Here is a 25927-nt window from a genome sequence, read left to right on the forward strand (position 1 = left end):
GGCACTGGGTATGATTCCTGGGAACTTTAATAGGGTATGGAGTGTCTGGCACAAATCCAGCTCAAATCAGTCGCCAGTCAGAGTTGTTACTGTTCAATAGACTCTTTTTGATGATCTCAGTCTAGATCCCACTATTGGCCCCTTTAGTGGTGATCTCTGGGAAAGAGGCCAAGGATTGACTAGGTGCAAAGGTTGAATTCCCCTCTCATCCCTAGAGCTGGTTGTTGCAGATCAGGGTTGAGGCATATTCGTGGAGTGGAATATGTAGGAAGCTTGCACTGTTACTGCCTATGTACATCCAGCCTGTGGACTTCAGTCTCCAGGGCTGTCATTCTGTCACAAGGACTAAATTTCACATTACGAAATAAAAAGCAATATGGGAACTCTGGCATCAAGTAGGTACTGAGAGCCCTTTCATCTAAGTCAGCGACCTACCATAACCCACCGTTATTCACGAATACCTTGTGTCAGCAATGTAGCAGTTTACTTTGTTTTAAATACATCTTTGCTAGTTGTGTTTACTGCTGCCTTTGCAGGAGAACTCCATATAGTCATCACCCATCTAGTAGACCAATATTCATGGTGCATTTAATAGGAAGTCAATAGTGTGAGTAACTTGTTTCCATTTACCTGGCCTTGATTTTTAATGCATTAGAATTTTCTGCTAGTGGTCTGGTTCTATTCTTAGTGCTCTTCTCAAGCATTATCCAGACTAGTTTCTTCCTTCATGTCTACCACCTGCTTCCAGATATTCTAGTGCCTGAGCTAAATAAATATCCAGTAGATATGCAGTTTGTTCCACTCTGCATCTCCAGAGCCTGACATATGGTTGGTTGTGTGAAGTGGTTCCTGACCTCTCTTGGATTGAGAGAACAAATGTTGTAAAGGTGTGGATGAAAATTGGAGACTTGAATATTCTTCAACCAGAACTGCTGATCCATGAGAATACTGACATCCTCTGCCTTTACAGCTTAAGATCTTGCACTGTTTAGTACTGAACAGCCTCAGAATTCTTTAATGCTCCCCCCTGCCATTTTTGCTGTCCGAACTCATTGTTTCCAAAGTTTAAACATGATCATAAGTTCTGAAATGGATGGAATATCAATGCCCCTTTCTCAAAGCAGGACTCTCTGATGGCACAGATGTGTGGTCAAGTTAGATTTTGCCACTATAGTGAAGGTGGGAGACCATGAATAAACTAACTTACTAGCAATCCATCAGAAACCTGATTTACATACATGAATAAGAACATTGCTATCCTCTTGCAGCCAAGTGATGGGATACTCACTTAACTGTGTTTCTCTTTAATCTTTAGATGCAAAGACATTAAAAGGTTGCTGGTGAGCTTTATGTATCTCCAGAGCCTTTTGCAGCCAAAAAGCAGGTAAGGTTACCATACAACTTCTATCCTCTGTAGGTGACTTGTAGCTGCAAACATTAGACATGGAAGAGACTTGCATTGTATCCTCGCCACAAATGCAAAACAGCATATCTTAGTGATGCCTTTATTGAGCCTTTCAGTCAAGAATCCCAAACGTCAGGAAAGTCATATAACACTTCTGTGAGGGAGGAGAGTATTATCACCACAGAGAAACTTCACACACAGGGATTAAATCATTTAGTCATGGTCGCTCAGTAAATCAGTGGCTGAGCGAATGTAGAATCGGAAGTTCTGACTTCCCAATCTCTCCGTGTCATCTTTGTGTTATGATGCCCCCTCACTGTGTTCAAATTCTTTGCCCAGTCTTCAAATCTGTGCTTCTGTCAAGCATTGGCAGAATGACATCGGTGCAAAGGGTTACAATCTGCACACGTGCAGAACCATAGAGCAGTTCATATAAACACCTGCAATCTAACCACCTTGTTCAGGGGAAAGATGCTCTTCTTTCCATAACCTGGAATAAGTGGAAAGCTTTGTTCAGTTGCGTGGCTTTTCCTGGATTTTCTGTCTCTGCCAAGAGACTTCAGGTAGCTCTAAATTAACCCTTTAAATACTGTTGGGTACAGATTGATTACTGCTAGGGGGCAGTCCACACTCTCTTATTCTCTTGCCCATTTTAAGGAATTGATTTGTGCTGGTTGACCCTGGATTTACACTTCACTGGTACTCCATGTAACGCACATTCAGTGGGTGGTGTCTGTGTCTCGGGGTGGAAGAGGAAGTAGAGCTCCCCCAATTGCCCATGTCTGCTGTCCCATTCAAGAGGATTTGCTGGACCTTTTACAGCCAGTTTCTCTCTAGAAGCTGGGAACATCTTGTAACCCACTGTACCGATTCCCATAATGCTGCCTCTGAAGCAGCAAACAGCTGCCAATGATTCTGGAGTGTGTGTGAGGTTGCAGATGAGAACAGGTGTGGGGGATCACAGAAGGAAAAAGGTTGAGACCCTCGATTGAGGCTGTTACCGTGTAATGTGTTAATTACACAGTAGAAATAACTGATTCTGAAATGTTCACTCTTCTTAATAATGAAGGGTACTGTGTATATATTGATGTGTATTGCCATATAGTGCCTCCTGACCCAGGCATACCCCTGTGGGAAGAAAGTCACCCAGTTGTTGTTTATATTTATCCATCTCCTGGGGAATTTTTGTGTCTTATTCTAAAGTGCTTTGAGATCCTTAGGTTAAAAGAGCTATAGGAGTGTAAAGGGTCATTTTTCAGCTTCAGATTGAACTCCAGATTTGTAGAAACCTGCTGGCTTTCCATAGCTGATTAGGTCAGTACGTTAATCTCATCAATGAAGAATTAGCTGGCTTACTGCTTAATATCCTGGCCATTACTACATGGGATGAAAGGTCAATTGTGGCTGGTTTCTCGCTGCCTGGGCCAGCTATGGCGACAGCACCCTTAGCCCAAGAGTGAGGAGTTGAGCCCCTCACTTCATTCTCTAGTGATCCATCCTGGCAGTATAGGAGATGCTCCGCTAGCTGTTTACGGTATCACTTTAGTTTATACTCTGTAGGAATGGGACAGATTGCTCAGATTATCTAGTCTTTCCCCCTCTGCCTGTGCATGATCGTTCCCTTCAGTATATTCTCCAGTGCCTCGTCCTATCTTGTTCTAAATGACTTAAGTGATGACTGAGTTTGCACCAGTTTTCGTTCAGTATCCACATGAACATTCTGGTTGCCAGGAGCTTGAAACTTGACTTGCTGCAGGACATTTGAAGAGTAAATCAATTTGTTTTTCCCCCCCACGTTAAGCTCTGTGGACTCTGAGCTAACATCTCTTTGCCAGTCGGTGCTGGAGGGTTTCAACCTTTGCTTGTTCTACCTGCCTTCTCCTCCTAATCTGAGCTCAGCGAGCGAAGACGAAGAGGAATATGAGAGTGGATATTCCTTCCTTCCCGACCTGCTCATCTTCCGCATGGTGATCATCTGCCTAATGAGCGTCCACAGCCTCAAAAGGGCAGGTAATCAGTGCATTGACAACGAACACTGTTAGTGACGCGACTCATTGAATTGTAGTACTGTGAGAGGAGGACAGCCTTGAAGAACATAAATGTTGAACAAGATGACCCGTCCATTCTGGACACTGACCTTCCATAGAATAAGGCAGTGGTCCCCAAACTGTGGGTTGTGGGCCCTGAGCCAGCCCCCATGAAGGGCAGGGAGAGAGTGCCATTCTGCCCCCAGCTCCACTCCGGCCCCTGGCTCCCAGCCCCCCAGAGGGCTTGGACAGATTCCATTATGGATAAGGAGAGCCTTGACGGAAAAAGTTTGGGGACCACTGAAATAAGGGGACCCACTTTACTCAGGTTAATTTAAAACTGAGTCACTCCTATAATCTAACTTGACATTTGTTAGTTGTTAGTGATGGAGAAGACTTATTACGTTGCATCTAAATCGGTCTCCTGGACCAGGTCAGGATTGCTCCCTGCAGTGTATTTTCTAGTGTCCAATTCAGTGTGAAATGTCCTAATTAATGATGTTTCCAGCACTTCCTTCCGATACCAGATAGTTATCCTTCATCTACACTTTCCCAAAGGATGTCAACACCAAGAAGGAAGAGGAATTGTTTAGAGTGTGCGACTTCTCTCCCTTCTTGGTGTTTGCATCCTTCAGACACCAGACAGTTATCCTGCGTGCCACCACTTTTTTCACTATAATAGGAAGATCTGCATAAAAAACTATTATTTCCTATCATTAAGGTGAGAGGTGAAATACCAGGGATGTCACCTTGGGCTGATTTAGGGATTGAAGTTTTTTCAGGAAGTGGTAACGGCTGGATGTTGATGGCTGTGTCCCATGCAATTAGACAGTAAATCTGAAACGTATCTTATTTGACATCCATTTTGCTGCAGAAGTGGGGCAGTCTATTCACTTCTCCTCTGTGCTGTCTTGTTGCAGGTTCAAAGCAGTACAGTGCAGCCATTGCTTTCACTCTGGCCCTCTTTTCTCATCTGATAAACCACGTCAATATTCGCCTGCAGGCAGAACTGGAAGAAGGGGAGAATCCAGTTCCGGCCTTGCAGAGCGACGGCCCAGGTAAGAGGAGGGAGGTGGTGAGTGCTGTGTTAGCTCAAACGACTTCCCTGTATGTGGCCGCCATGCCCCTTTCCTGAGTGTATTCAGTATGAGTTTTATAGTACAGTGCACAGCTATAGGGTTGCAGAGCTGAGTTTGAAACGCTTTGATTCTTCATTGCCAGGCGGGAAGCACTAGGCACAGGTAGTATGCGGAGTCTCGAGGGAAAGGAAGTCCCCTCTCTTACTCTAGAGTACCCTGTTCTGGAATGGCTTGGCTTTCGTAGGAAGCTCTCAGAGGGATGCTTGCTCTGTGAAAAATAGGGAAAACCCTCTGGGTTCAGAGGCAGCCCATGGCGAGGCGGGGTGGGGACACAGTCAGACTGGAGGCGTTTGCTAAATTGTTGAGCAGCGACTTCAGTTTCACAGATGTGACCGAAGTGCGGGTCCGCCCTGTCTTGTAATACCACTTGCGCCTCATTCATTTCAGGATCTAGGTCAAATGAGTCCTGCGTGGCTTTTAAAACTCTCCATTGGCTTTGCTCCAGCTGAACTCATGCATCTCGTCTGTGCCGTTCTTCCTGCCTCCTCTGATAAGTTTATGAATGGGCTTATATGCCGAGGTTGCCTGCTATAGAAGGGGACTGGACTGGACAGTCCAGCAGGCCCCTTCCAATCCTGCGTCCTCTGCTCATCTGGCACGCCTCTCCTCTGTCCATTTCATGATCTTACAGCTCATGCAAGAGGCGCCTTCCCTGTTGTCTGGAACAGTCATTCTGTATCTCTCTCCAGCTCATTCTTCTTCAGTATTTCTTCTCCATGTCCACTGAAAGTAGGGCAAGAAGTAATTGGCTTAATCTGCAGCAAGGGAGATTTAGGTTAGAGATTAGGAAAAACTTCCTAACTATATGGATAATTAAGCATTGGAATAGGGAGGTTGTGGAATCCCCGTCATTAGAGGTTTTAAAGAACAGGTGGGACAAACACCTGTCAGAGACATTCTAGGTTTACTTGGTCCTGCTTCAGTGCATGAGGCTAGACTTGATGACTTCTCAAGGTCCCTTTCAGCCCTACATTTCTATTATTGTAGGATAAACAAGAGGTCTTTGGTCTCCAAGGTTGCCTATTGGATCAGGCTTTTTATTTTCTTTCAAGTCAATTCAGCTTCGGCGAAAGCTGAAGTCCCGCCCCTTCGTAAATTCTGCCCAATCACTATCTTTAGAAAAATGGAAATTCAGATTTTTCTTTGACCCAAGTAATGTACTTGAAGATTCACATTAAACAGGACTCTCCAGTATGTGGCCAGAGATAATGGGGATGACGTAATGACCACTAATTAAAGATGGGAATAATTTAACTCGCTATTTATAGGTTGAGGTTAATTTAATTAAATGTTGTCGTGCTGGGGTCTTAATCACTTGCCTTAAACAGTTCCACTGAACACACCAAACATATCCATAATAATGTAGAGACTAGTCTGATCAGTAATAGCTGTATGTCTTTAGAATGATGGCATGCTTGTGTAGTTCATTTATTTCTGCAGAAGAGGAATTTAACTTCCGCTTTCTTTCCTTCCTTCCTTTCTTATAAAATTAGTCAAATGTTTCAACCTGTATCTTGACTACTCTGAGAAAATTCCCACATACCACTGCACTGCAGTGTTGTTTAATAAGCTATTGTTTTTATATAGTTGATGCAGATTCTCCCCCAGCCTTGGTTTTAAATAAAACAAGGTGAGTTAAGCACCTTAAAACACTGAGCGCTATCGGTCTAATAAGAAAGGTGGATTAGACCAGTTCAATCCAAGATTACGGAGAGTAGCAGTTCGGTTTTAATTTCAAACATTCTGGCATGCATGCAAGTATCCTGCCCCTTTGCTGTATTGTCAGCAATCTGAAATGCATGCAACACGTTTTAATTGGAAAGTAAAATACAGGCTTGTTTTTAAACCAAGATTTTTATTGTAAATGCGTCTCAACCAAGACGAATTAGCCTCTGGTCAGATGACTGAATTCTTGGCAGAAGATTGCATTTTTTATCAGTCAGTGAATTTGTTTAGTGCTGCTAATAAAAGGTGTGTATTCTTCTCTTGCTAAAGGACCATTAAGAAGTAAAATCTTCTCTAGTTAACTGTGTGGGCTCTTTCATTGGAGAGCTGGGCTGGGGAGAAAGTGGGTTTGTATTTAAATGAATTTTGTACTGGCGTGGCAGTCCATATAATGACTGATCAGCTCAGACAATATGAATTTAAGCTTCTTTAGACTTCTCCCTGTGTTCTCCAGTCTTCTCCTGGACGGACTCTTGTCTAAGGCCCATTCTTTCCTTAGTCTTTCTGCTGAAATTACTCTCAAAAGGGTGTTGATTGTGGGTTGTATAATATGGATTCCATAACTAGAAATTGGATCAAGATCTGTTCATTCATTTCACACTAGCTGCCCATCTACCAGCCGTCAAATGGAAATGGCTTTCACTTGATTAGGTAGGACTTGGGCAGGATTTAAACCAGTGTCATACAGGTTTCCACCCTGTATTTGCTAGGATACTGAATGGATCTGGGGATTAGTAAATGCCATTAGGAGGTAAAGGAATTGTCCATAATTAAACTTGTATGTTTCTGTGTGACTGGGGCTTGGTCGGGGTGTGGGGTTCCCATCGCTTCACTTGTTGGTGCTTACGTTGACTCATTTGTAAAGTGGAATTATCTCCCAAGGGTGCCTTGAAACATCCTCTGATGAAAGGTGCTATAGAAGTGAGACACTGACGCTTCCCCTAACTTGGGACTGGCCACCTGGTTGGGTTGTCCGTCAAACTGTTCCAAGTGTTTTTGTTTCGGGTGTCTTTTGCAGATGACCAAGAGACCCGGGAGCCCTTGAACTCTGTTGAGAAGGAAGCAGATGCTGACTTAGCCAACCACCGGCCCAGTGATGAGCAGAGGAAGAAGGACAGCAAGAAGAGCAAGAAATACTCTCGCCTCTCCTGCTTGCGCCGCCGGCGCCATCCCCAGAAGGTTGATGAGAGTGACCTGAGCGAGGGCTTCGACTCCGACTCCAGCCAGGACTTCACTAAGGGCAGCGATGGCTCGGAGAGCGGCTCGGAGAAAAGCGACGAGGAGGTGGAGACAGCCTTTGATGTGGAGACAGACTCAGACATGAACAGCCAGGAATCCCGTTCCGACCTGGAGGATATGGAGGACGAGCCAGGGGAGGAGGGAGGCGGCCGAACCAAAAGCATGAAAAATGGGTCCAAGGAGACCTTAAAAAACTGCATGGAGGGGAGCGGGCTGGTGGACTCTAAAAGCCTAAGTGTCTCCAAGACTGAGAATTCAGATGCTGCAGTCAATGGGCCAGGGTCCATGGGCACTAATGAAGCTAGCATAGCCAGTAACCTCCAGGCCATGTCCACACAGCTGTTCCAGACCAAACGCTGCTTTCGCTTGGCCCCCACTTTCAGCAACGTCCTCTTGAAACCAACTCATGAACCAGCTGCCTTGAAGGAGGTAGTGGACAGCAAGCCTTGTGTCAACGGGGATGTGGAGAAGCCCGGCTTCCCTGAACAAGGTAAGGATGGATACTTGGTTACAAACGATATCTTTCCTGGCATGGAAGAATACACAGACCTGGGTAGAAAATGATTGCGCAATAGCCGTCTTCTCGAGGAGTGAAATCCATCCCTGTGCAACACTATAGTGCATTATTGTGCACTACCGTGGCACCTGGGAGCCCCAGTCGTGGACCGAGACCCTGTTGCACTTGGTGCTGTACAGACCCAAGATGGTCCCTGCCCCAAGAAACTTACAATCTAAATGTAAGAAAAGAGACAACAGGTGGATATAGGGCGAGAACAATGAGACGTGATTGGTCAGCATGATACACTGAAGTCCCCTGGAGCCCTGTTTTGATCAGAGTGGGACTTAAGTGGTGAATAGGCTGGCCGTTTCCATAGGAATGAATTTCACCCTTAATGCATGGAAGGCCAGTTCCATACGTTACCGTAAAAGGAGAGAGCAGTGCATCAGGACAGAGTTGTATAGTATTTCTCTGTGATGTAATAAAAGATGATTAACCTGTTCACACAGAACCGTTTAGTGAGATAACTTTACTTATTGAACGAATTTGAGATTGTTTGTAAGCTTCTGTGCAGTAGGCACAATAATATTTCCAACTGGGTGTTTAGGGGCTTTATTTATTAATACAGAGGGACATAAGTCTGTGTGTTTCCCAAAGTGTGGGCTGTGTTCCCTTGTGGGATGCAAAGGACTAACTGAGGAGGTATCAGTGGAACTTAGTTCTCGAAAATGTCAGCTTTTATTTTTAAAGTCTCTAGCTGTGATGGTTGTGAGGAAAACCTTCAAAATGGGAAGCAGATGTAACTCGTGCAGAGATGTCTGCCTGAGTTTTCAGAGAGTCTGAACTAGTATCTCTGTGGTCTGAACGGCCTTATTCATTTTACTGAGTGCTGATTTACATGCCAATGAGAGTGAACAGTGTTGACATTTAAACACTTTGCTGCTCTTCAAAGCATGTAAGAAAGGAGAGGAAAGGTCATGTTATGAAGATCTATACCAGCATTTCCTAAAGTTCGGGGTGCAGAGGATTGGATTGCAGGGTGGAGATGATGTATAAATTAAGGCTATAGCTACACGTCCGAGCCTGTGCTGGCATAGTTCCCTAGTATGCAGCCTAAGCCGGCAGGAGTTTTTCTGCTGGCATAGCTACACCACCTCCCCAAACTAAGCTAATAGAAGCACTCTTCTGTCAGTATAGTTACTTCTGCATGGGGGTTTTGCTGGCAGATATTGGCTAGGGGCTGTGAATTTTTTCACACTGTATGTATGCCAGCATGATTTTGTAGTGTGGACCAGGCATTGCACGGTAGCCAAAGAGTTGAGGTCAGTTCCCTTTTCTTAAAAGGGGCCTCAACTTTCAAAACTTTGGGAAATGCTGTTAGAACCTGTTCACAGGGAACAGTTCTGATTGACTGGGTCTTTCTCATCTCTGACTTCTGTGGTACTGTGAAAAGCAGACTTAGCACCATTTTTCTCTGTTGCCCTGCATGGTGTAGTCCAGGGGTAGGCAACCTATGGCACGCGTGTCGAAGGCGGCACGCAAGCTCATTTTCAGTGGCACTCACGCTGCCCAGGTCTTGGCCACCGGTCCGGGGGGCTCTGCATTTTAATTTAATTTTAAATGAAGCTTCTTAAACATTTAAAAAACTTTATTTACCTTACATACAACAATAGCTTAGTTCTATATTATAGACTTCCAGAAAGAGACCTTCTAAAAACGTTAAAATGTATGACTGGCACATGAAACCTTAAATGAGAGTGAATAAATGAAGACTCGGCACAGCACTTCTGAAAGGTTGCCGACCCCTGGTGTAGTCATTTTACACCAGTGCAAAGTATGCACAAAATGCTACTATTCCGATTTGCAGGTGTTTCGTAGTGGATTAGAGTAAATGACTGCACGAGGTGTAGGCTAAGGGAGAAATGGGCCATTAATGTTTAAATGCCGATACAAAGTCATCAGCATGTCTGTAAAATTAGTTTTGGGTTCTGTGTTTTGTTAATGCTTCCCGATGAAATTAATTCCACTCTCAAAGCTAAAGGTCTGTTCAATTGCTCGTGCTGCAGAGTCTAGTTGAATTTGAAATTTTGGCGGTTTTACTGCTGATTAAATCATAAAAATTCTGTGATTGGCAATTTCCTGGTGACTCTAAACAGAATCCATGTGACTCTCCTCTAGCTGTACTGGCTGGGTGAACTCTGCAGCGTTCACAGAAGTGAAAACTTGTTTGTATCCGTAAAAGTCAGTAGATTTGACTGAATGACATGCAAGGAGCAGAGATGTGGAGTTAGGGGCAATTTCTATACACTCTCAGGGCTGGTCCCCACTTAGTCCGGACTTCGGACTAAGGTACGCAAATTCAGCTACGTTAATAACGTAGCTGAATTCGAAGTACCTTAGTCCGGACTTACCGCGGTCCAGACGCGGCCGGAAGTCTCCCCCCGTCGACGCCGCGTACTCCTCTCGGCGAGCTGGAGTACCGGCGCTGACTGTGAGCACTTCCGGGATCGATCCGGGATCAATTTATCGCGTCTTAACCAGACGCGATAAACCGATCCCAGAACATCGATGGCGTGCCGCCGGACCAGCCGGTAAGTGAAGACTAGGCCTTAATCGTAACATCCCATAAGTCTTTAGGTTTGTAGGGCCAGATTCTAACTTTAGATGCACAGTAGGTGGCACTGCAGATTTCTTAAAGCTATTCAGTGACCTGTATTATTCAATCAAAGTAATGTTCTGGGAGAGAACGGCTAGAAAAAGAGATGATATAACACAAGTGCATTATTTGTATTTCAGATGAACCACTTGAGCCAGTCTGGTCTTGTTTGTTAGTCACTCCTTCCAGCTTCCCTGATATCGGGGAGCAAGGAAGCATTTTGCATCATGCTCAAACCTCGTTTCCATGGGCATGCAACTCTGACAAGGACTCAGGCTTTGCCTAGGCTAGGATGTAAAGGTGTAGTGTGAGATCATGTTAGCTAGCTTGAGCTAACTAAGACCTTCTAAAACTCTAGTCAGGGAAAGGCAAGTTGTACTCTAGCATGCTAAATCTGGAGATTTAGAAAGGGATAGACCAAGCTAGCCAACATGAGCTAATGCCACACCATTACATCCTAGTCTAGACAGAGCCTCAGGGCTTGTCTCCACTTCCAGGCGGGCGGAAGGGCAACCGATATGCAGCGATCAATCCACCAGGGGTCGATTTAGTAGGTCTAGTGAAGACCCACTAAATCAACTGCTGATCGCTCTCCCATGGACTTCAGTACTCCACTGGAATGAGAAGCATAAGGTAAGTCAACGGGAGAGTTTCTCCTCTCGACTCAGCACGGTGTAGACACCGCAAGAAGTCGACCTAATGTGAATCGACTCCAGCTATGTTATTCACGAGGTCGACTTAGCCCTGAAGTGTAGACCTCTCCTCAGACTGGCATTAATCCACTTCAGAGGGAGTTCTTCCTGATTGGGGGGAGGGAAAGGAAGGTCTCTGAAACGGGGCTAGTCAGGGTGGGAGTTACAGGCCCTTATCAGACATTTCTTCTTTAGAATTATACACTCTGTAACCTGTTATAAAGCACTGTTATATTTTTCTCTCCCTAATTGTATTCACAATCATTACAGAGAACGATGGGGGATGGGTTTGATGCAACATTCTGATTGAAAATTTAAACATCCTATAGGTCAGGAAATCCCAAAGCTTTGGTTCTACCCGTGATTGTAACCCTATACCCTCACTCCATGTAGGTTTTGTTAGTATTTTGTATTGCATTCTTATAGTGCTGGTGTTCATACCAGAGATCCCAAAGTACTTCACAGGCATTGTATATAGAGATATTGCAACCACTGCTGGTGTGAAACAAGGTAACCATTTAACAGCACTCCGCAACACTTTGTCAGTTTGAAAGGAGATGCATTGCAGCTAGGAAAAGTGAAGAATTATTCTGTTGAAGTTTTGCTTTCTGTGTGCGGTGGGGGCACACAGCTGATGCTGCTGTGGGAATGTTTTGAATTTCATGACATTTGTACATCTAAATTCTCAACCGCAAGGTTGAATTAACCTGTGTGCTGTCTTGCTTTGAACTTCTCTGGCTCAGTTGTGCACATGTATAAGGACAAACCCCTCCTAACTGATTGTGCCTTCCAGACAATGCTGAAGAATGCTATGTGGCTTCTGACTATGCCAGGGTTGGATGCCTAAGGAATTCATAGAATATCAGGGTTGGAAGGGACCTCAGGAGGTCATCTAGTCCAACCCCCTGCTCAAAGCAGGACCAATCCCCAGACAGATTTTTGTCCCAGATCCCTAAATGACCCCCTCAAGGATTGAACTCACAACCCTGGGTTTATTGGTCACTAGCTGCTGCTATCGATGGGTTGATGGAAAGATTATTGCTGTATTAATAAGCAGTCATGTTTGTCTAGTGGTTAGAATGAGGGATTGGAAGTTGAGAGACATGGGTTCTAATCTCACCTCCGCTGCTCAGTCTCCTGTGAGTAAAAGAGCCTCCCAATACCTTTGAGATCCTTGCAGATGAGGAACTATAGACTTGCAGAACATTATGGATCTTTAAGTACTGATGAGCTTCAAGCAGTTAAATAGCCTTGCCCCGTCCATCCCTTGCTCCATCTGAGGTACCCAGCTGTAGCTAGTACTGACCCAAATAGTTGCTTCTGAATCTCTTCTTAAACGTGGGGGTGGCTTGCTGCTGTTCCTGCTTTTTCTTGGTTTCCGTGGTGCAGCTGCAGGAATCTTCATTCTGCTAGCTTTTATGCAGCTGTGTCAGCACTGTTCTGCCAACCGAAGGGAGACCTGTACGGTTTTGTAGGGGCCTGATTAAGGGGAAGGAAATGAGGACTGTAGGGTCTTGTTGTAGAGGAGGAGGTGTATTTTTATAGGCTAGATCAAGTGATAACTGAATGAGATTCGCAACTGAGGGAGAGCTTTAGCAGGACCAGAGTGGCTTTAGAGGGTTTGCTGAACTCTAGAGGGATCGATCTTGTTCTTCACATTGGTTCCCTGCCTGTCTAGTTTTCATTTCCTTCCCGTACTGCTGTTGGGCAAGTTCTAACTAGACGTTAATGTCTGTTGATAGTACAACTGTCTTTCGATGGGGATACAAAACTCCCCGCACCCCTACACGGCCATTCATTCCTGGCTTTTGCCATGTAACCTTAAGTGTGGTGGGTTTGTCTCTAAAAGTGGGTCTCGGTTGTAAATTCGTTGTTAGCTGTGGAATGATTGGGTTGCTCATTCATTAGACCAGGACCAGTATTCATGCAGCATAGATGGAACTTAAAAAGCAGGAAGTGTTAAATAACTGTGCTGAAAACAGCTACGTGTACTAGGCGGAGAGGGTCATTGTATATAACAGGGTTCAACTGAATGAGCGTCGGTTCCAAAAGAGGTGGACTTTGACTGAGGTAGTAGAACTGAGTCCAGTTTGCAAAGCACTCCTGCAGCACACAGACATGGACAGCATGTGCAATGTCGTACCAGACAGAGGAAGACACAGGCCTTCCCCTGACTAATCTACAACTGTGCACTTTTATAAGGATATCACGTCACTGGATGCAGGTGGAATAAAGAAGCATTCTTGTCCGCACTGAGGAAAGGGTAGGCAGGGAGGGTCAGAGGGTCACTAACTTGCTTAGGATAACACAGCAAATATGGGGAAGTTGGGAATCGCTCCTACGTATGTCAGCTGTTCTAGCCACTAGTTTATTATTACTTTATTATCTTGCATCTGAAGAAGTGAGGTTTTTACCCACGAAAGCTTATGCCCAAATAAATCTGTTAGTCTTTAAGGTGCCACCAGACTCCTTGTTGTTTTTGTAGATACAGACTAACACGGCTACCCCCTGATACTTTATTATTTGTATTACTGTAATGCCTAGAGATCTAGATAGGGACCAGGACCCCCTAGTGGTAGGGGCTGTACAACTGTAGAACAAAAGACGGACCCTGCCCCAAGGAGCAATCTAAGTGTAAGAGAAGAGAGAACAGATGGAGAGGCATACAGACAGACAGGAGAATACAAGGAAACAGTGAAACTGTACTAGTCAACACGATGAGCCTGCTGCCTTCCAAGGGATAGTTACACCAGTCAGTAAACTGCTGTTGTGGATGTGTGCGGATGAAGTAGGAAATTCTGAAGCATCTTTTCCTTCCCACTCCAATGGTGACTCGCTGTGCAAATACCAACATGGTTTCTTACCAGGTCTCCACTTGGTGTTTAACGCATGGTATCTTTGCTTTTTCCTTTGTTGTTTCAGATGACTTGTCCGACTCTGAAGAGAGCATCACCAGTAACAAATCCTGTAGGAACGAGAGATCCCTCCAAGAGAAACTAGAGATCATAACCAATGAGGGCCTGCTTCCGACTGTCAAGGTGTTCCTGGACTGGTTGAGAACCAACACTGACCTCATCATCATGTGTGCCCAGGTGTGGGGGTTTTGTTTAAATGTACACTGTTAATGACAGCGTCTCTTAAGTGTCAGCTTGGGTGATTATATTGTGACAAGCCTCCCTGTAGATTCAGGTGGATACATTGTTTGTCCCTTCCTGGCATAAATTATTGTTGTGACTTTAATGTGTATTGTTAAACAGATCCCATGTTGCACCACAGATAGAACAGTCTCTCAGTGACTGGGGTAGTGATCTCTGTGCATGGTTTGCAAATCAGTGTGTTAAGTTTGTAAAGCACTTTGGGATCTCTTGGGATGAAATGTATTATTCATAATCAAATTACTTCCTCTCACTGTTATAACTATTTTATTGTTAGGTTCTACCCTACAAATACATTTTGGTGATGGGGGAACAGAGAATTTAGGTTTATTAAATAGCCCTGACCTAGAAGCCGTGAGAATGAAACAAACCCACATCTAGACACAGGGATCATCTATCATGATTGCTGTTGGGTCTTCTGTCTGTTTCAACAACTTGCCAAAAAAATGAGAGGGTGGATGTAGCGGCAACTGCTGGTTAGGTGGCCTGCTGGCTAGGTCAGGAGACTGGGTATCCGTAGCCCAGGCATCCGTAGCCCAGAGATTCTATTCTTGACTCTGCTAGTGTCTTGTTGTGTCTTTGAACAAGTCATCCTTGCCTCTCTACCTTGGTTTCCCCGTCTGTCAAATTAAACTAATCTCTACATCACAGGATGTTGAGGCTTAATTATTTGCAAAGTGCTTTGAAGTCTCTGGAAGGTGCTATCAAAGTGCAAAGTATCCTCATAATTATTTGCATCTATCTTGACTTGAAGATTTGCATGACTTGATATATTTTGCAGCCTTCTTCTTTTTCTTTTCAGAGCTCCCAGAGTCTATGGAACAGATTATCCGTGCTTCTGAACCTTCTGCCTTCTGCTGGAGAACTGCAGGAACCAGGTACCGTTGGAGCCCATCCTTTATCATTGTCCTCCCTTACCCTCCAAACAAACAATAATACTCCCTGTACAGATTCAACTCTTTTTTTTTTCAAGCCTAGTTATCAGTGGTGCTTATAGCTCATTATCCTGCAAGGTGAGAGTAACTAATGTGACTTGGTTTACAAGGATGATGGAATATGAGTAAGGCTTTGTCTACATTAGCCTATGTTGTGTTGAATCATGATTCAAACTGGTTACCTCCCATGGTTTGGTTAGCTAGTGTGGATGGAGTCAAACTGTACTAACGCAGTGTACTTGGTTGACTGGCTCAAACCTTAATGGAAACTGGTAGCATTCTGTAGACATTCCCATATGACCAAAATGCTTGATCTCTGAAGAACATAAAGCACAGCATAAGACTTCTGACCTCTGCTGTCCTGGCATCAGTGATGATCAGTCACATCTTACTGTATTTCCCCCAACAATCTAGGGCTGTCTCTTGGTAACGAGGTCAAGGACTTACTGATTGGCTGTGAGCTTCCAGACTTGAGCACCAGTTTGCTGCTTCCAGAAGACGTGGCACTCCGTAACCTGCCCCCTCTGAAAAATGCACACAAGATGTTTAACTTTGAGCAGGACAGACCCATACTCTCAGCGGTGGAGGAGGTGAGGATAGGCGAGCCCTGGATTCTTGGTACCAGCTAAATTTGTCTTGATAGAAACTTTTCCATGTCCTGGCAACACAGGATGAGAGTCTAGTTTTCTAGTGGGAGAGAGTGTGTCCCAAACTGAAATAACTTTGTGAACCTCAGGGTGATTCACATTGCTTCTAGCTCCATCGCCAGAAACTTCCCTTCCCCCCTCAAAGCAACACAGAACTGCTTCCTATTGGTTTCTTTGCTATGCTTAACCCTTCGCCCTCCTTGTCTGGATAAATCAGTTGATATCTGTGCCCCATCTAGAATGAATCTTGAACAGTCTGCAGGCTGTCTCCTATAGCCCTGTGTCAGTGACGACAACTGGCAGGGGCAAAAGAATTGGCATTGTGCCATACTCATGCCCAGACTGGCTTTAATTGTCAGTCCAGCCGCAGAATAAAAAGGGCTAAGACCATCATTACTGCACGATGAGACATTTAGGAGGGAGAGACAGGAGAGTAGTGGTCCATCTAACTTTGCTACGGCGATCTCTGAACTACCTGATGACTTAGAGCACATTAACACTTGTCCACCTTTGCTAACTGATTTTTAAAGGAATGTTATGGCCTTTGATCTGGGAGCTACGTTTTTAAAAACGTAAGATTGCAGCTGAGGAAGCCTGGGGATGAATTCCTGGATGTCTCCTTATGCTGTTGGTGCTCTGTGAGGAAACTCTGAGACAAGATACAACACTCCAAAGCCGAGTGCAGTCCCTCCTTTTACCAAAGCCCACTTTGCTGTCCTGTTAGTTATGTCACCCCTCTTCAGAGAGACGACTCCTCGGGTTCCAACGCTGGAGCCAACGACCGAGAACTGACCAGCACAGGTTGCTCTGAACAGCCAGATGTCATTGTTCTCTGTTCGAAAACCCTGACGGCAAACATTTCAAAGCCCTCTTGGCTGACTTCCCTGAACCCCTGACCCCATTTATTTTCGCCAAAGAATTATCATGTCCTGCATCTTCAGAAACATTCACAGCATTTTTCACTTTATATTTTTAGTCATTTCCACCTTTTTCTAAAAGTTTAGATTCCAGCTTCTCAGCTAGCGCAGGCTGCCGCCAGGGGGGTGTGGTACATCTCATGTCAAACCGTCTCGTTCCTTGCAGTCCGTGATTCGTATTTGCTGCATCCGCAGCTTCGGCCACTTCATCACCCACTTGCAAGGCAGCATCCTGCAGTTTAATTCGGAGGTCGGGATCTTCATTAGCATCGCTCAGTCTGAGCAGGACAACTTGTTGCATCAGGCCCAGGCCCAGTTCCGCATGGTGAGTTGGAAGAGTCTTAGGCTGTGTCTACACTGCCACTGTCAGCACTGAAACGTTAGTCATTCAGGGGTGTGAAAAAACACCCCCCCCCGAGCGACAAAAGTTTTAGCGCTGAAAAGCACCGGTATAGACGGCGCTCACAGCTCCCGGTGATCAAGCTACCACCGCTCGTTTGGGGTGGTTATTTTTTACTGCCGGGAGAGCTCTCCCCACAGCGACAAAATGTGACTACACTGCCCATGTCACAGCGCTGCCACGGCCGCCCTCGGAGGACTAAAGCTCTGATCTGTGACATGCTGGCATCCCAGGCTAATGTTGCCGTTGGCCCCTCTGCCTGGCATTGTTCCTTAACAAGCTTGGTAATGGCTCATAATTGACACACTTTCAGGGCCTAGTGAGAGGAGATGTTGGCTACATTCCTCTTGGGAAAGCTGCTTGCCAGGAGCAAAGTGCATCTAGGGATAAAAGTCTGTTTCTGTTGAGTCTTGCTGTTTTGTAAGAGGATAATCTGCCCCACCGAGTTCTGAATGAAAAGTCACAGATAATCTGGCATGCTAATGAATGTGCCACAAGCATTGTCACCCAGTTTAATGCAGGGAATTGGCTCTAGAGAGCCGCCCCACCTCCTGCAAATCATTATTAGTTAGTCTTTGTGCATGGGAAAAACTCCATCCCAGATTTGCAGCCCTGGAGGACCAAAGTTGGCTGTACAGAGCAGACCCAGTCCAAAAATGGGCAGACCCAAGCTATTTTTCCATACTGCCCCACCAAAATTTGCCTCTGCCCTCCCTAAAGAGTGATGGGAATCTATTGTTCCTCTCCCATCTGCTGAGACAGCTGACAAGGTGTGCCAATCACAATGGTGACTTTTGTACTCGCTCATTTCATCCAAGCCACCATCAGATGGTAACAACTGTCCTGGTTGACTTGGGTTGGATTCAAGCTGGTGACCTGGAGGCGAAGAGTTTCTCTCCCTTTACCAGTCCCTTGAGTTTTGGTCCCCTTTTCTCAGTACCTTTCTGGAAGTACATGCTAATCACTAGCCCACACTTTTCCTGCTCATTTTATTTTTAACTCTATTTTTACGACTAGGCTGCGGAGGAAGCTCGTCGGAACAGGTTAATGAGAGACATGGCTCAGCTCCGACTGCAGGTATGAGATCCCAGCTCTCAACTAAACCACCAGCGTCTGTTAACTTAGAGTTACATTTCCAGGCGCATGAATGAACCTGGCTCTGCACATCTTCTATTCAGTACACTCCTGGAAAAAGCATTTTCTGGGCCATAGTTATTCACATCTCATTCAAAAACAAAACAAACGGGTCAGCCCCTCTATTTTGACCTAGTGTAATAAAAACCATAGAGATCTGCCTCTTAAAACAATACTGTCTGATTGAGGCATTGTGCTTGGAGTGGGGGTACTAACAGTCAGGACACCTGGGTCCTATTTCCAGCCCTGTTCCTGAATTGCTCTGTGACCTTAGCTAAGATCTCAGATTCTGTCACCGTTTACCCCTCTGGAAATAGGGCCCTTGTTAAGACATTTGGGATATTTAGGTGTAAGGCACTCTATAAACACACAGTATTATCATTACCATTATGTGAGTACAGATTTGGGGGACTCCATAAAGGTATACCAGATGTTGTATATCCTCTCTGTAAAGAGAGGGAGACTCTTTGAAGAGCTTGTTTTTGTCAAGAAAGGAATAAAACGTCTGGCTCATAGAAATATTCATAGGTGTATGGAGTTTGTGTAGACTCCACATGAATGGAGTTACAAGTAAAGTTACAGTCTTCTCAGTCACCAAAGATGTCTCAGTACAGGCATCAGAGGGGTAGCCGTGTTAGTCTGAATCTGTAAAAAGCAACAGAGGGTCCTGTGGCACCTTTGAGACTAACAGAAGTATTGGGAGCATAAGCTTTCGTGGGTAAGAACCTCACTTCTTCAGATGCAAGAGTTCAGTACAGGCAGGAACACTTAACCCAAGGTGATTCTTGCTCAGATGCAGAAGGTCTTACAGCCCTGATTTGAGGCTGAGCGGGAATTTATCCCCAGCCATGGGAGAGCTTTCACCATCCGCTGGCCCGGGGAACACATCTGTCAGGATCAGACGGGCTCATGCCATGCGATTGGGGAAGTGGAGGGGCTGGGCTGCACATGGGCAGGAGGACCCTCACCCTTTCAGTCTTTCTGTTTCTGCATGAATTTCTAATCTGGTATTGCTGCTATCCTGTTTCAGCTGGAGGTTTCTCAGCTGGAGGGGAGTCTCCAACAGCCCAAAGCTCAGTCTGCCATGTCTCCTTATCTTGTCCCAGACACCCAAGCTCTCTGCCAGCACCTCAGCATCATCCGGCAGTTAGCTACCAGCGGCAGGTTCATCATCATCATCCCTCGAACAGGTACAGTTAGGCTCCTGTTTGCTTGTGTGGTTTTCAAGGGGTTCAAGCCCAAGGGCTTTCAAGAGTGCCACGCTCTTTGAGAACAACGGAGAAGCCTCCCTGTCCCACAGCTGAGAACAGGAGGTGGTGTCAGGTGCTAAGCTCAGCTGGAAATCGGGCCCAAGGTTTGTGAGTAGCTCGGCAACCTCCAGGAGGTTAGAGGAAGCGGGAACCCTAGTGTCTGGATTTCCAGTGTTCTTGTCTAAATGTGCAAGGAGGTTAGTGACTCTCTGAAAGCTTAGGCCAAGGCAGCCCCTGTGTTGCAGAGCTTTGGAGAATGGTTGGCGTAGCTGATGTGCTGGGGAAATCTATTCAGGCTTATGACAACCAAGTTACCTCAGGTTCAGCCCACGGTGCTATGTGCCTTGCCTGATTTGTGGTGGCTGTTTTAGTGACTTGTGTGAAATGAGGTGGTGGGCAAGTTCCCATTCCCTTCAAGTTTGTGAAGGGCTTCGAGGATGAAAATAGCTATAAATGCTCCTTTTCCCCCCTTCCCCCCAACTTTGTGCATCACTTTGTAATACCCTGTGCACTTAGAACAACCTGTTCTTGTCCGCCATGCACCCCTCTCCTTCTTCAGACCCCACTCCTTAGATCCTATTTCTTCCATAAATCCTCCTTGTATTGGTTTCCTCCCCTGCACCAGAACTTCTATCCCATGTTGGTTTTCCTATAGATTGCAAGCTCTTTGGGGCAGGGATTCTCTCTCTGTTTTGCATAGTTCCCCGTGTATATTCACGACACTTTATAAATCAATGTCCACATCTCAAACCACTGGCCACAGCTGGCTTTCACTGGCACCCTTGTTTGCATTCTCAGCAGAGATCAAGGACTGAATGTTTCATGGAAACTGATCTTCTTGTTCACCCCTAGAAGGTGACCTCTTCAGGTCAGAGTTAGAGCAATGTTGGGACATTGTAGGGGAGCCTGCCCTGCCCTGTTTTGTGACTAGAGGATCCTATTCCCAAGGGCTGTGAGGGCTTACTCTCAGCGCTAATTAGATTTATGTTTTACTAGAATGGCTCCTTGCCTCAGGAGTAGCAGCTGGAAATCATTGCATAGGTCCTTGTTTGGCCATTTTTTTTTTTTGTAGCTCAGTCTGGAGCCTAACATAGTTCATCAGTTAATCATTGGAGAAAGGTCCGGGTCAACAGCTGATTAGTTTGTGTTTAGCAGCAGCATAAAGTTATTGCCACCTGCCAGAGGCAATTCCACAGCTCCTAGAGTTCACGCCATGTGTAGGATTAACCCGCAAAGGCACCAACAAACCAACGTTCTCACTTCTGTTTTTTATTAGTGATTGATGGTTTAGACTTCCTGAAAAAGGAGAACGCAGGCGCTCGTGACAGCATCCGGTATTTAGAGGCAGAATTTAAAAAGGGAAACAGGTAAATACCCTTTCCCCTTGGTTTTCAAAGAAATGTATCTGTTTCTTACGAAGAAAAAGTCCTTCAAATAAATGTTTGTACAGATTGAACACAGAATAAAAACAGAATGGGGAATGGGTACAGTTAAACATACCCCAGGACAGTACGAAGACGGCACTGGCAACACAGTGGTTTAATGCGGTTCAACACTCTACTGTTGGACAATCTCTGTATACCTGTAGGGACCACTTTACTTAGTGATAAAATGCAGCCACTTCTGGTGTGGGATGTTGCAGCTGCTTATTGGTGCACAACATTTTAGGACTGGAATTGGAGGATGGTTTTTTCAACAGAATTTCAAGCACATAGAATGTAATCCAATTCCCTTGAGAATGAAGTGGCTGAGTGGCTAACAGAATATTCAAACTTTCCTTAAAATCAGGTTTTATACCAGTGGTCTGATATTTGCCACTGTCTGGTCTTATCTTTAAAAAAGGCATGAGGTGATGCTGGAAATTGTTCCTCTCCAGTCTACTAGTATGCATTGAGTCAACACCGTGAATAAAGGAAAACTGCGTGTTATAATCTATTTGATCTTTAGAAAGTCTTTGACAAAGTTTCTCACAAGAGGCTACTAAGGAGTCAGGAGGTGAGAGGCAAAGTACTGTTCTGAATAAGAAATTGGCTGCGAAACAGAAAACAAAGATTAGGAATAAAAGGTCAACTTGTAACATATCAGAAGGTTAATGGTGTCACGACCCAGAAATCTGTGTTAGGGCTGATGGCGCTTTGCATGCCAGTGATCTGGTGATGGGCAAACATTGAGGGTATCTGCAGTTGAAGGAACATCAAATGATTTAGGTTAGTTGAGACTAGAGAAAGCTATGAGGAACTTCAAATGGGACCTAAGCAATCGGGGCGACTGGGCAGCACCTGCTTTTGGTAAACATTCAGCAGTACCGAGGAAACCAGCATGCTTAGAATCATTCAACTTCCTTTGCTTTAAAATATTGACGTTTTCCCTTTTAGTAACCTCCATGTGGACTCAGTAAATCTGCTCTTTCCTCAGGTACATTCGTTGCCAGAAAGATGTTGGGAAAAACTTTGAGAGGCATAAACTGAAGAGACAGGATTTAGATGCCTGGTAAGGTTACAGCTTAGCACAACCTTTGGAGTTGTCTTACCTTTTCATGACATGCATGCCAGGTGGATTTTGGGATGAGGTGCCACCTCTGGGACTAGTTACATAAATTTGGGTTGCTAGATTTGATCCTATTCTTTAGATTGTTATAAAACCCTGCAAACCAAAGGGGCTGTGAGGTCCAGTGTCTTATCCACTGGAGGAGGAGGCTCAAATCTGGCAACCCATACTCATGCAACTAGTCCCAGTGTGGGGAGGGATAGCTCAGTGGTTTGAGCATTGCCCTGCTAAACCCAGGGTTGTGAGTTCAATCCTTGAGGGGGCCACTTGGGGATCTGGGGCAAAATCAGTACTTGGTCCTGCTAGTGAAGGCAGGGGGCTGGACTCGATGACCTTTCAAGGTCCCTTCCAGTTCTAGGAGATGGGATATCTCCATTAATTAAAAATTAAAATTAAAAAGACTCAGGACTCCAGGTTCTAGCCTCATCTGTGCCACTACACTGCGGGGTCACAATGGGCAAATCTCTTCCTCAGTTTCCCTCCTGTCCTTTGTCAGTCTCGTATATTTAGATTATAAACCAGATGGGGCTGCGATTTTCTCTCACTATGGGGCCGTGATCTCCGTTGGGGCCTCTCAGTGCTACTTTAATACAAATAATGGGGTTGAGAGACTGTTAGAATGAAGCTGTATGTACTTATACTTTTGTGGATAAGTGAAATCAGTATCTGTTTGCACAGACACAAATAGTGATTTGATTTTTCGTACAGGAACCTCTATAAAATATTGGACAGCTGCAAACAGCTGACCGTGTCCCAAGGGAACGGAGAGGATGACACCACGGGGATGGTTACCATCATAACTGGCTTTCAGCCGGATGATCCAAGCAAATTCTCTGCACCCATGCAGGTCAGTGTCTCGGAATAAGGTAACTGGGTTACAACAGCTGACAAAATCCTTCGTGACCCCAGGTGAGGAAAAATCACCCTTTCATCATCAGCATCCTTCCTGCAAGTGTATTTACTGCCTGGGCTAGTAAGTGGACTTTATTTCACAAGCCTGAGTTATAAACTGTGGCCCTTATTTTCATTTGCACTAGGGCACTTTTAGGCTACGCTGGTAGTGTAAAGGGGTCTTTGGAATGGGCATAACTGTTACTTACGCCATTTTAAGGCCCCTTTATGATGTCAGAGCGGCGTAAAGGGGCCCTAGGGTGAATACGAATCAGACGTTTTGGTTCTACACAGGCACTTTTGCTGAGATTTTCAAAGCTGCCTAGATGCCCAACTCCCATCAGTTTCAATGGCAATTGTACGTCTAAATCCCCTTGTCTGCTTTGAAAATCTCAGCCTCTGTTTAGCTTTGCCCTCTTTGGAAGAGCTGTGGCTTCCTGTAGAAGGAATAAGGTGTGCCCCTTTTCCAGGCTCTTCTCTTGGCACTGATCTTGTGCTCTTGAGGATGGAAAACAGCAAAACTTCTAAAAACATAGTTCCATGTTGCGTACAGGAATTGTTCAGTGTGGGCCAAAGGGGCGGAATTTCATGTAATGAGAGGGAAAAAATGACAGAGAATTTGAGACGGCTGTCAGGAAATGTTTCCCAATGTTGAGTTCAGTCAAAAAGCCCCTTTCCCTAAGAGATTGAAATTTGGTGGACAAAGTTCTGGAGCCTCTGCTGCGCTGGTTGGGCGATAGAGAACGTTGGGAGACCAGTGGGCTTTTTCCCTCCCAACTTTCCATGATATTTTACTGATGTCTTCCCCTACCCCACATACACGGAGTCAAGGAAAAATAAAAATCTAACCCTGAACTACCTAATTAAATAAAAATTCTCCTGCCCTCGGAGGTAGGGAAGGAAAAGAGCTGTTAAACTGAGGGGGGAGATTGATCTTGTGGTGAAGGCACTGGACTGGGGCTCAGGAGATCTGGGTTCATTTCCTGGCTTTGCCACATGTTCCATGTGGAACTTAGGGCTTGTCTACACTACCATGAGGGGTCGGTCTAAGATACGCAACTTCAGCTACGTGAATAGCGTAACTGAAGTCGACGTACTTAGATCCATTTACCGCGGTGTCTCCACTGTGGTAAGTCGACAGCTGATGCTCTCCCGTCAACTCTGCTTGCGCTCCTTGTTCTGGTGGAGTACCGGAGTCGACAGGAGAATGCTCAGTGGTCGATTTATCGCATCTATATTAGATGCAATAAATCGACCCCCGCTGGATCAATCGCTGCCTGCCGATCCGGCGGGTAGTGTAGACAAGCCCTTAGAGTGAGTCATTTAATCACTCTGGGACTCAGTTCCCCCAAGGATAACACTTCTCTGTCTCACAAGGGTGTTGAGGCTAATACCATACCATGGTGATGGGTGGTTATGTAAGTGCCTAGATAAATCGTGTCATCCAGTCTGCAGTCTTGGCAATGCAGGAAAAATAACCTAGCGTGATTGTCTTGTTTTTGTCTCCAGTCTGCTATCCAGGCAGCGGCCAGTGCCAGTGTAGAAATAAAAAATGTTCTGGAGTTCTACAAGCAGTGGAAGGAGATGGGCTGATGGTCAGAAGGGCATCGGGTTGGTGTACCTTTCTCTCCCCCTCTCAGAACGCGCAGTGTCTGAACGAAGGAAACAAAACACAGGCGAGACTTGACACGAAGAAGCAGCAGCAGCCGCAGCAACAACCATGACAAAAACAAATCCAGTTCCGGCACGCACACAAAACACCCACAACCCACACCCTGAACAGACGACTGTACATCTCCAACAGCGCCAACTGCTCTGAGAAGAGAGACACCTCAGCAAGGCCGAGAAGAGATCTCCCCTTCTCCCGGTCGGCAGGGATGGGCGAGAGACGGGCAGTCGTTCATCCCCCTAAAGCCTGCTCGGTCGTCCCCAATCATCAGGCAGCTCCTCGTATGTACTTTATTTAAACAAGCCAAAACCACAGCAGTGGAAATGGAACAACAAAAGGGGCTAGCCTCCGGGGCTGGGGACAAAGATCCAAAGAGTGCTCTTTGTTGGGAATCTGGTGATAGGAACACGAACACCTTTTTAATTAATTTTTCCATCTTCTTTCTTTTAATTCTTAGCATATATATATTAAAAAAAAGTGGAGTTCCTTTGGGGTTCTGGAGCCTCTTCAAATGTTAAAGAATTAAAGAGAAAAAGGAAATGATGATGCTATTTTTAAACAGAAAAGCAAAAAAAAAAAAAAAATTTAGGAACAAATTTATTTATTCCTCTCCTCCCCTTTCCATACTGGGGGGAGTGCAAAGTGATTATTGCCTGTAGAGAGAAGCACCAGCCGGAAACCTTCCCTATCCCGCTAGGAGTTTGGTGTGCATTCCTTGCTTTTGTACTTGTTGCGTGTTTTGTGAGCCATGATAGGTCTAGCTTGGGCTGTTTGAGAGAACAGGAGGAAAGGATTCTTTCCTCCTCCTAAACGACCCTCGCTCCCAGCGTTAGGCCTTTGTGCAGGGGAGGGTAAAGGTGAATGCAATCCAGGTTAGTTGCTGGTCATCAGAATGGAGCTGCATTGGATGCTTAGACAGTGGCAAAGGTTGTTGATTTGGCTTGAGCCCGCGGAGACTCAAGAGACAAATCGGGCCTGAAAACATCTCCAAAGGGTCCCT

The 25927-nt window shown here is 45.3% G+C and overlaps 1 protein-coding gene across 2 annotated transcripts in view; it reads left to right on the forward strand.

Annotated features, from left to right (window-relative positions):
* Positions 1–25554, forward strand: part of SMG5 (SMG5 nonsense mediated mRNA decay factor) — a 45529-nt gene extending 19975 nt beyond the window's left edge. For both annotated transcript variants that reach the window (XM_005280709.4, XM_042843295.2), the window contains 14 exons: positions 1316–1384; positions 3207–3415; positions 4353–4490; positions 7315–8025; positions 14305–14474; positions 15340–15415; positions 15887–16062; positions 17203–17361; positions 18454–18513; positions 19601–19760; positions 21097–21187; positions 22236–22310; positions 23076–23214; positions 24768–25554. In XM_005280709.4, coding sequence (XP_005280766.3) covers positions 1316–1384; positions 3207–3415; positions 4353–4490; positions 7315–8025; positions 14305–14474; positions 15340–15415; positions 15887–16062; positions 17203–17361; positions 18454–18513; positions 19601–19760; positions 21097–21187; positions 22236–22310; positions 23076–23214; positions 24768–24851 — 2317 coding nt within the window. In that variant the 3' untranslated portion in view covers positions 24852–25554. The remainder of the gene's footprint in view (positions 1–1315; positions 1385–3206; positions 3416–4352; positions 4491–7314; positions 8026–14304; positions 14475–15339; positions 15416–15886; positions 16063–17202; positions 17362–18453; positions 18514–19600; positions 19761–21096; positions 21188–22235; positions 22311–23075; positions 23215–24767) is intronic.
* Positions 25555–25927: the final 373 nt, after the last annotated feature.

This window comes from Chrysemys picta, chromosome 20, assembly GCF_011386835.1.
Source record: "Chrysemys picta bellii isolate R12L10 chromosome 20, ASM1138683v2, whole genome shotgun sequence".
Classification (NCBI taxonomy): domain Eukaryota; kingdom Metazoa; phylum Chordata; order Testudines; family Emydidae; genus Chrysemys; species Chrysemys picta.